General features: G+C 41.6%; 1 protein-coding gene across 4 annotated transcripts in view; it reads right to left on the bottom strand.

Annotated features, from left to right (window-relative positions):
• Positions 1-4,537: 4,537 nt before the first annotated feature.
• The window catches only part of HPCAL1 (hippocalcin like 1), a 198,026-nt gene continuing 190,768 nt past the window's right edge, over positions 4,538-11,795 (bottom strand). For all 4 annotated transcript variants that reach the window (XM_056564182.1, XM_056564180.1, XM_056564181.1 and 1 more), the window contains one exon: positions 4,538-8,071. In XM_056564182.1, coding sequence (XP_056420157.1) covers positions 7,974-8,071 — 98 coding nt within the window. In that variant the 3' untranslated portion in view covers positions 4,538-7,973. The remainder of the gene's footprint in view (positions 8,072-11,795) is intronic.

The following is an 11,795-nucleotide window of genomic DNA, read 5'->3' as shown; positions in this document are numbered from 1 at the left end:
ACAGGTAAGTTAAGGTCTTTGGGTTTGGAAATTTTTGTTTGTAACTGGATTGAACACTGGCTCATGGATCGTACCCAGAGAGTGGTGGTCAATGATTCGTACTCTGATTGGTCCCCGGTTATTAGTGGTGTACCCCAAGGTTCAGTACTGGGACCGCTGTTGTTTAATTTATTTATCAATTATATAGAGGATGGTATTAACAGCTCTGTTTCTATCTTTGCAGATGACACCAAGCTTTGTAGCACAGTACAGTCTATAGAGGATGTGTATAGGTTACAAGATGACTTGGATAGACTAAGTGTCTGGGCATCCACTTGGCAAATGAGGTTCAATGTGGATAAATGTAAAGTTATGCATCTGGGTACTAATAACCTGCATGCATCGTATGTCTTAGGGGGGATTAAACTGGCAGAGTCACTGGTAGAGAAGGATCTGGGTGTACTTGTAGATCACAGACTATAGAATAGCATGCAATGTCAGGCTGCTGCTTCCAAAGCCGGCAGGATATTGTCATGTATCAAAAGAGGCATGGACTCAAGGGACAGGGACATAATACTCACCCTTTATAAATCATTGGTACGGCCTCACCTGGAATATGCTGTTCAGTTTTGGGCACCTGTCCATAAAAGGGACACTGCGGAGTTGGAAAGGGTGCAGAGACGCGCGACTAAACTAATATGGGGCATGGAACATCTTAGCTATCAGGAGCGATTAAAGGAGTTACAATTGTTTAGTCTTGAGAAGAGACGTTTAAGGGGGGATATGATAAACGTATATAAGTATATTAATGGCCCATACAAAAAATATGGAGAAAAACTGTTCCAGGTTAAACCCCCCCAAAGGACGAGGGGGCACTCCCTCCGTCTGGAGAAGAAAAAGTTTAGTCTCAAGGGGCGACACGCCTTCTTTACCGTGAGGACTGTGAATTTATGGAACGGTCTACCTCAGGAACTGGTCACAGCAGGAACAATTAACAGCTTTAAAACAGGATTAGATACATTCCTGGAACAAAATAAGATTAATGCTTATGAAGAAATATAAAATCTCATCCCTTCCCCAATATCGCGCCACACCCCTACCCCTTAATTCCCTGGTTGAACTTGATGGACATATGTCTTTTTTCGACCGTACTAACTATGTAACTATGTAACTATGTAACATTATATGATGTGTTACCAGCACTGACCTGGCCAATGTCAGCTCCTTCTTCCATAGTATATACAGAACTAAAGAACCCATTCAGTAGCTCCGCCTTCTCTTGATCGCCCGTGACAACCTCCCCATTATCATTATTAAGGGGTCCTACATGCTCTGACCTTGGTTTTTTTGCATTTATATATCTAAAAAAATATTTAGGATTAGTTTTGCTTTCTTCGGCCACCTGTCTCTCATTTTGAATTTTTGCTGTTTTTATTACATTTTTACAGATTTTATTAAGCTCCTTGTACTGTTTAAATGTTATAGCTGACCCATCAGATTTGTATTTTTTGAAGGCTATTTTTTTGTTGTTTATTGCTCTTTTAACCTCATTTGTCAGCCATGTAGGATTTAGTTTTAATCGTTTATATTTGTTCCCCTTTGGTATATATTTAGCTGTATAGTTATTTAGAGTTGATTTAAAGATGTTCCATTTACCTTCTGTATCAGTATTTGAGAACATTTGAGACCCAGGGAAGTTTGCCTTTTTAAAGTTATATGTTTTTGCTTTCCCCGTCTGTCTTTGTTTTCTACATTTTAAGTCAAAAGTAACTATATTGTGGTCGCTATTCCCAAGGTTTTCCCTCACAGTTACATTACCAACCAGCTCTGCGTTGTTGGAAATGATCAGATCCAACAAGGCATCACTTCTTGTTGGGTCCTCCACAAACTGGCCCATAAAATTATCCTGCAATAAATTTAGGAATTTTCTCCCCTTTGTAGTTTTAGCCAACCCCGGACCCCAATCTATATCTGGATAGTTAAAATCTCCCATTATTACCAGGGGTGAAGTGTTTCATAAGTTCTGTTCCACAGACTACCCCTTTACTGTCATGGCTATAGAATGGAACAGAAATTGATATGGAATTAAATTATTTTAAGATATATTAGTCGTTACCTTCAGATGTTGCACTGATATGGTGTTTACAGCTGCTTCCAGGTTCTGATTGTTAAGTACTGGATGTAAGGTCTGTGTGATCAGGAGTCTACATTTTACTGTGTGAGCTCTGCTTTCTCTCCACACAACCCATGTGATTCTCCCTTACAAACTGCCTTGTATCTGCTTTCCTCCCTATCTACAGCTTGTGTGAGCTGTCATCCATGTATGCTATTTAAAGGGGGTACTTCGCTGCTCAGCGTTTGGAACAAACTGTTCCGAACGCTGGAACCGCATGCTCATGATGTTATAGCCCTGCCCCCTCGTGGCATCACACCCCGCCCCCTCAATGCAAGTCTATGGAAGGGGTCATGACAGCCGTCATCATTAGGGGGCGGGGCTATGACATCACGAGCTCCCGGCTCCAGCGTTCGGAACAGTTTGCTCCAAATGCTGAGCAGCGGAGTACCCCTTTAACTCACTACACTCCGTAGGCTGTGTACAAACCCCATCCCTGCTGCTATCTCTAACACAGAGAGCAGAGAGCAGGATTTTTCTTATCTTTCTCTGGGCAACAGCAAAATGGTAGGATATTTTTATTGCAGGCTATTTAGAAAGTTGCTTCATTTTGCATTCAGTCACCTGAACCAACACCTGAACCAACACCCAAAATTGTTTATTATCTACATCAAGAACACTTCCAAAAAGCATATTTACAGATGATCAATTCAGATTATTATTTTTTTAAGAGTTTTGAATGACCCCCCCCCCCCAACATGTTTTACTGAAGAAACTGCTTCCTCAGAAGACTGGAATTAAGCAAGAAAGTCCATTCTTGTCTCAATCCCCTGATGAAGCTGTTTTACAGTGAAACATGTTGGGGGAAAAATATACTTGGATGCAATAATTAGATTTTTAATGCTCAGAATTGCAATAGTGGGGTTAGGAAACTGAATACCAACGCAAAGGAAGTTGGTGGGTTGCAACATTAAGACAAATGTGAATAACTGCTACTCAGTTAAATTTTTAACTTAATTTTTCTGTTGTTTGATCTTCACATATTTCTTAAACAGTAAACAATGAAGTATATGTTTCTATTGAACACTTGTTACAAAGGGCTGGGTTACTATGATGGCCTGCACTGAGGCTTACGCTTGGTAAAGTCTCTGATAAGATCACAACTTTGCACCTTTTTTCTGTATGAAGCAATAGTTTTTTAACACACTAATCCTTTGCTGGATTATGTCACATTTCCGTGCTGGCTCTGAAGTCACATCTAAATGGGTTTGTCTTCTACTGGACCTTTAGGGCACCATAAAAGGGGTACTCCGGTGGAAAACTTTTTTTTTTTTATCAACTGGTGCCAGAAAGTTAAACAGATTTGTAAATGACTTTTATTAGAAAATCTTAATCCTTCCAGTACTTATTAGCTGCTTAATACTACATAGGAAATTCTTTTCTTTTTGGAACACAGTGCTCTCTTCTGACGTCATGACCACCGTGCTCTCTGCTGACATCTCTGTCCATTTTAGGAACTGTCCAGAGCAGCATATATTTTTACTATGGGGATTTTCTCCTACTCTGGACAGTTCTTAAAATGGACAGAGATGTCAGCAGAGAGCGCTGTGCTCGTGATGTCAGCAGAGAGCTCCGTGTTCCAAAAAGAAAATAATTTCTTCTGTAGTATTCCGCAGCTGATAAGTACTGGAAGGATTAAGATTTTTAATAGAAGTAAATTACAAATCTGTTTAACTTTCTGGCACCAGTTGATTAAAAAATAAATAAAATAAAAAGTTTTCCACTGGAGTACCCCTTTAATGTGCCCAACAGAGGACCCTTTGCTACTATGGTCAGTCAACCCATAGCCTTGCATACTCATCCTCCATATGATGGCATTCTACTGATAACCAGAATATAGTTAATAATGATACATTCTGAAGTAATTTTTCCTTTCCTTTAATTTTTTTAAACATGTTAAGCTTTGGAACAATCCACATACGACAGACGTTTCTATCTCGAAAAAGAAAAAAAAAAAAAAAAAAAAAAAAAGAAAACAATAAAATAAAAATTGCATTCAATAATTAAATAGTGAACAATATAGCTGGTCATGCGGCTTCTGCTTCACACAGCATTCATTTTTTTCCCTCACTAAATGTATATTGGTCACATAAAGGAATGTCCATTCATGATTATTCATAAAAATCACAGATATAGAAAACATGGTCGCCTTATAAATGGTTTCATATGCAACATCTCTCTATGACTTGTAAGAATATATATATATATATATATATATATATATATATATATATAATCTCAATCAGCCATAACCTTAAAACCATCTGACTTTTACATGCAGGGTCAACATCTAGACCAGTCGTCTTCAACCTGCGGACCTCTAGATGTTGCAAAACTACAACTCCCAGCATGCCCGGACAGCCAACGGCTGTCCGGGCATGCTGGGAGTTGTAGTTTTGCAACATCTGGAGGTCCGCAGGTTGGAGACCCCTGATCTAGACAATGTTTTGTTAGGAGACCTTGGTCCTGGTATCATGTGGATGTTACTCTGACACGTACCATCTACCTTAAAGGGGTATTCCAGGATTTTTTTTTAATTTGACTATGCTACAGGGGCTGTAAAGTTAGTGTAGTTCATAATATAGTGTCTGTACCGGTGTGTGACGGTTTTCTCACAATTCTTCTGTGATTTTCACTCCAATATTTTTTTTTTTTTTAACAGCATACAAAATGACTGTTGTCTCAGATTTTTCCCAGCTTGCAATGCGGCCGAGACCTGACATCACTAGTCAGCTGATGACAATGAGTCGTCATCACTAGCCTGTCTGCTTCAATGAGTGGAGGGATTTCTTGGTGGGAGAGAGATCAATCTGCAACTAATGCAACAGCTGTAGGCATCCTGATTGAAAACCACAGGTCTTTTGAATGGATGCAGCTCATTTATGTTTCAATGGGTGGGGTGGCTGATGTGTGGGAGGGAGCAAAATGGAATTATGGGATTTGTAGTAAAAAAAAAGAAAAGTCAAGCAGTTCACAAAAAACTAGCCACAATGTTATGGTAATCTCACAACATAGCCATTTAGCCCCAAGACAAGCGCAGATCCTTCCTAAGCATGTCCATTACTGTCTGCCAGGTACGTACTAAAATCACCTTATGGTGGAGAACCCCTTTAATATTATACAGACAAAGACCCCCTCCCATATTCATAGCAGCAGGATACCCTAATGACCGTGCCCTTTTTCAGCCACACAGCAAAAATTGTTCAGGAATGGTCTGAGAAGCATGACATAGATTGTTGACTTTGCCTCCGAAGACTCCAGATCTCTTTCTGATCGTCCATCTATGGGATGTGCTGGACATATAAGTCAGATCCATGGAGGTCACACCTCTGCTATTATCTTGGTGCACAAACCTCAGGACACCTTCAGAGGTCTTCTATAGTCCGGGCCCCTAGGGGCCAGGGCACAAGAAGAAACTGCACAAAATTAGGTAGGTGGTTTAAACATTATGGCTAATTGTTGTATGTATGTGTATATATATATTTCTTGCCAGGCCTGCAAGGATTTTTGCCACCCTAGGCGACAGCTAGTTTTGCCGCCCCATTGGCCCTGCCCATTGGCTCCTCCCTTTAACATGCCCCACCTTACTACTGGGGTGACACTCTACAACAAACCTCCTCCTCATGCCATTACCTTACTACTGGGGTGACACTCTACAACAAACCTCCTCCTCATGCCATTACCTTACTACTGGGGGGATACTCTACAACAAACCTCCTCCTCATGCCATTACCTTACTACTGGGGGGATACTCTACAACAAACCTCCTCCTCATGCCATTACCTTACTACTGGGGGAATACTCTACAACAAACCTCCTCCTCATGCCATTACCTTACTACTGGGGTGATACTCCTCCTCATGTAATCACCGGGGGGACGTGGGGCAGGTGTATGGAGGCCTGGGGACGGACCTGACCTTAGTGATCGCTGCGCTCCTCCAGAAGGCTGAAAAATTCAGATTATTATGGTACCGGGAAGGAAGTGGTAAACATGGCAGGGTTTTGCTGGATAAGCGGGTGCTTTGGATGCTGGCTAACGTTATTGCAGTGGGCAGGGTGGCACCCCCATTAAGAGGGCGCTCTAGGCGGCTTCCTATTTTGCCTATAGGAAGAGCCGGCCCTGTATACTGCACACTGTAATGCATTGCATTCAATAATCATTGTACGCAGTGAGCTCCTAAACTCCCTCTAGTGGCGTCTGCAGGGGGCCAGCATTTTATCATATAACTGTAAGACAATGCAGACTTGGAGCTTTGACCACTACCAAGATATATTAAGAAAATCACCCCCAGAATGTTGGGACCTAAAGATGTCATGATAATAGGTAGAGATTCAGTTTACATGTGTTACTTCTGTTAAAAAAAAAAACTTGACATGTCATGAAGAGGTGTCAAAAGTTTTGTTTGTTCAGGGTCCCAGTGGTGAGACCCTCACTGATCTATAGGTTTAGCCAGGAGAAGATCATAGCTGAATCGGTGGTCAATTTGTCTCATGACAGGACTTGGGCTTCTTAGACTTATAACTGGTTTCCATTATAGTCTCCGGCAATGAGTCTGGAGAAGAAGCGGAGAGTGAAACGTGCTTCCGTGTGCTTCTCCCGGCTATATTTAGAGATCGGTGGAGGTCCTTGCACGGAGACTCCGACCAATTAAAACTTTGTGACATGTCATAGAAAGATGTCATAACATTTTGTTTGGTCAGGGTCTCATTGCATAGACCCTCACTGATCTTTAGGTGTAGCCAGGAGAAGAGTGTAGCCGGATCGGCGGTCAATCTGTCTCATGGCAGGAGTTAGGCTACGTAGATTTATAATGGGGCTTCAATGCCAGAGAGGGCAACGTGCTGCTGTGTGCTTCTCCTGGCTATATTTAGAGAGGGTCTCTGCATTGGGACCCCGACCAATCTTATGACATGTAAAGAGCCTTTTTTTTTTTACTGTAAGATTCTTAACTAGTGTCATATCTAAAAATCTAGAAATATGCTGTAAACTACTACCTATCAGGTACTGTTATTAACAGAATGAAAAACAATTTACTCAGGGGTATACATAAAAGAAAGCCGTGTTTCCCAATCAGGGTGCCTCCAGCTGTTGCAAAACTACAACTTCCAGCATGCCCGGACAGCCAACGGCTGTCCGGGCACGCTGGAAGTTGTAGTTTTGCAACAGCTGGAGGCACCCCGGTTGGAAAACACAACGTTATAGAATTGGACCAACTAAGTTTGGGCCCCCTGTCTGTAAGGGCCCCATAACAGCCACATGGTCTGTCTCAGTGGTACGTACACCCTCTATTTTATTACCCCGTATTTCATTAGTGTGTCTGTACATACATAAATATATATATGCAGAATTACATTTTAATCAGTACATCATTTCAAGCCATTTGCGTTAAAGAATAACATAAAGAAAACAAAAACAAAAGAAAACAAGATATTTATACACATATATTTATATATATATATATTTATATACTCTTGTGCTTTCAACATTGTCCATTATGTCCTTGCCGGCATTTGTTTGCCAAGTGAAACAGCTACCTATTATCTTAGTACGATCAAGTTCGGTAATAGTGTCGTCATAAAAATCTGGATAAGTCCACAGATTGACGACGATTCCGGGGGGGGTGAGTGTGCCTCCGAAATGAATCGGGAGCAAGGCTGATTTTTTTCTCATTTTTTTTCTTTCTTATGTATTTGCCTAATACATGGGAAACATCTGGGGGGGGGGGGGGGGGGGGATGACTGAGAAGGCATTCACTTGCAAGCAAAGCTTGACTTGACAAAGCCAGTGTATGGTCATGACTGTCCGCATGGGTGGGAATCATTAGAACTGGCTCGTGCTGCTCGGGTCGCATTGTAACAACCGCACAATGGAAGGATCACTCTTGGCACCTTTGATAAATTCTTCCAGGGACAGTTTACCTGAAACAGAGAAATAGAGATATACATGAATGGGGTAAATAGAGAAATCTGTTGTTTGTGTTTATTATCTCTGGATTGGGAGGTATGTTGTTAGTCCTGTACTGTGACATCACTGTGTATTATCCCTGTACTGTGACATCACTGTGTGTATTATCCCTGTACTGTGATATCGCTGTGTGTATTATCCCTGTACTGTGACATCACTGTGTGTATTATATCTGTACTGTGACATCACTGTGTGTATTATCCCTGTACTGTGACATCACTGTGTGTATTATCCCTGTACTGTGACATCACTGTGTGTATTATCCCTGTACTGTGACATCACTGTGTATATTATCCCTGTACTGTGACATCACTGTGTATTATCCCTGTACTGTGACATCACTGTGCGTATTATCCCTGTACTGTGACATCACTGTTTATTATCCCTGTACTGTGACATCACTGTTTATTATCCCTGTACTGTGACATCACTGTGTGTATTATCCCTGTACTGTGACATCACTGTGTGTATTATCCCTGTACTGTGACATCACTGTGTATATTATCCCTGTACTGGGACATCACTGTGTTTATTATCCCTGTACTGTGACATCACTGTTTATTATCCCTGTACTGTGACATCACTGTTTATTATCCCTGTACTGTGACATCACTGTGTGTATTATCCCTGTACTGTGACATCACTGTGTGTATTATCCCTGTACTGTAACATCCCTGTTTATTATCCCTGTACTGTGACATCACTGTGTGTATTATCCCTGTACTGTGACATCGCTGTGTGCATTATCCCTGTACTGTTACATCATTGTGTGTATTATCCCTGTACTGTGACATCACTGTGTGTATTATCCCTGTACTGTGACATCACTGTGTGTATTATCCATGTACTGTGACATCACTGTGTTTATTATCCCTGTACTGTGACATCACTGTTTATTATCCCTGTACTGTGACATCACTGTTTATTATCCCTGTACTGTGACATCACTGTGTATATTATTCCTGTACTGTGACATCGCTGTGTGCATTATCCCTGTACTGTGACATCACTGTGTGTATTATCCCTGTACTGTGACATCACTGTGTATATTATCCCTGTACTGTAACATCACTGTGTATATTATCCCTGTACTGTGACATCACTGTGTATATTATCCCTGTACTGTGACATCACTGTGTATTATTCCTGTACTTTGACATCACTGTGTATATTATCCCTGTACTGTGACATCACTGTGTGTATTATCTCTGTACTGTGACATCACTGTGTGCATTATCCCTGTACTGTAACATCACTGTAAATTACCCTTGTACTGTGACATCACTGTGCATTATCCCTGTACTGTGACATCACTGTGTATTATCCCTGTACTGTGACATCACTGTGTATTATCCCTGTACTGTGACATCACTGTGTGTATTATCCCTGTACTGTGACATCACTGTGTGTATTATCCATGTACTGTGACATCGCTGTGTGTATTATCCCTGTACTGTTACATCACTGTGTATTATCCCTGTACTGTGACATCACTGTGTTTATTATCCCTGTACTGTGACATCACTGTTTATTATCCCTGTACTGTGAAATCACTGTGTTTATTATCCCTGTACTGTGACATCACTGTTTATTATCCCTGTACTGTGACATCACTGTGTGCATTATCCCGGTACTGTGACATCACTGTGAACTACCCTTGTACTGTAACATCCCTGTGTATTATCCCTGTACTGTAACATCACTGTGTGTATTATCTCTGTACTGTGACATCACTGTGTGCATTATCCCTGTACTGTGACATCACTGTGAATTACCCTTGTACTGTGACATCACTATGCATTATCCCTGTACTGTGACATCATTGTGTGTATGATCCCTGTACTGTAACCTCACTGTGTATTACCTCTGTACTGTGACATCACTGTGTGCATTATCCCTGTACTGTGATTCACTGTGAATTATCCTTGTACTGTGACATCACTATGCATTATCCCTGTACTGTGACATCACTGTGTATTATCCCTGTACTGTCACATCACTGTGTTTATTATCCATGTACTGTGACATCACTGTATATATTATCCCTGTACTGTGACATCACTGTGTATATTATCTCTGTAATGTGACATCACTGTGTGTATTATCTATGTTCTTTGACATCACTGTGTGCATTATGCCTGTACTGTGACATCACTGTGAATTACCCTTGTACTGTGACATCACTGTGTATATTATCCCTGTACTGTCACATCATTGTGAATTACCCTTGTACTGTGACATCACTGTTTATTATCCCTGTACTGTGACATCAATGTGCATTATCCCTGTACTGCGACATCCCTATCTTATCTCCTCCTGTACTGTGACATCATTGTATTTATGATCCCTGTAGTATGGCAATACTGTCTTATTTACTCTTGTACTATGACATCACTTTGTTTTTTAACCCTGTACTATGACATCACTGTGGTACCGACAATATCCAATCCTCATAGCATCATCAATAGTAAAAAAATGGAAAGTGGCACTCACCAGAACTATAATCATAAAATCTTCAATGCTTTATTGTGGTCATCTAAAACAATAATGCTCCAACAGTGGTGAAGTGAAGAGAGCAAACAAGTGGGACTGCTGTAGGAGCTTTATCTGGTGTGTGCTACTTCCCATTTTTCTACTATTGATGAGAATATCTTAAAGGGGTACTCTGCAGCAAACTGTTCCGAATGCTGGGTCCGGCGCCGGGAGCTCCTGACGTAATAGCCCCTCCCCCTCAATGTAAGCCTATGGGAGGGGGCGTGACATCTGTCATGCCCCCTCCCATAGACTTGAATCGAGGGGGTGGGGATATGACGTCACGAGCTCCCGGCGCCGGCTCCAGCGTTTGGGACAGTTTATTCCAAACGCTGAGCAGCGGAGTACCCCTTTAAATACTCCTGTGCTGTATAGAGGGAAAAAAAGAGAGACCAAAGGGTGAATTATCTTAGGATAAGGGTGCATTCACATCTTGGATTTGTGTATCCGGCAGGAGAATTTCAAAACCACCTCCTGCAGTATAGCGACCGGATGTGGTGAGGGAGCCCACAGCTCATAAATACACTGGACTCCGCTACTCAGCGCTTGGAACAAACTGTTCTGAATGCTGGAGCTGGCGCCAGGAGCTCGTGACGTCATAGCCCCGCCCCCTCAATGCAAGTCTATGGGAGGGGGCGTGACAGCGTCACGCCCCCTCCCATCGACTTGCATTAAGGGGGCGGGGAGTGATGTCATGAGGGAGCAGAGCTATGACGTCACAAGCCTCCCGGCGCCAGCGTTCGGAACAGTTTGTTCCAAACACAGAGCAGCGTAATACCCCTTTAACCTCACTCATAGCGGCTACAACCAAAACTTCAAGTTTAGCCAGAATATATTTTCTAAGAAAAAACTACAAAAAAAAAAAAAAAAAAAACGACAACACATGGCTGCAATGAAAACCGCCTGACACCACTTCATGCTGCCCACCGGATCCAGGTTCCCTTTAAGGAATTAAAGTCATAAAGCAGAGCGCTGTCATATCCCTCTATTTGTCAGATACGGTATATTATGTTGAGAGCTGAAAGCATCAAGCCCTCTCCTAAATGGCATATCATTATCTGACTGTAATAGTCCATTTCTATGGTAACATGCTCATGGGGATCCAAAAGAGGATAAATGGCAAAAAAAACATAATTACCGAAAAAC

This window comes from Hyla sarda, chromosome 3, assembly GCF_029499605.1.
Source record: "Hyla sarda isolate aHylSar1 chromosome 3, aHylSar1.hap1, whole genome shotgun sequence".
In the NCBI taxonomy this organism is placed as follows: domain Eukaryota; kingdom Metazoa; phylum Chordata; class Amphibia; order Anura; family Hylidae; genus Hyla; species Hyla sarda.
This window is presented reverse-complemented; position numbering and strand designations above follow the sequence as displayed.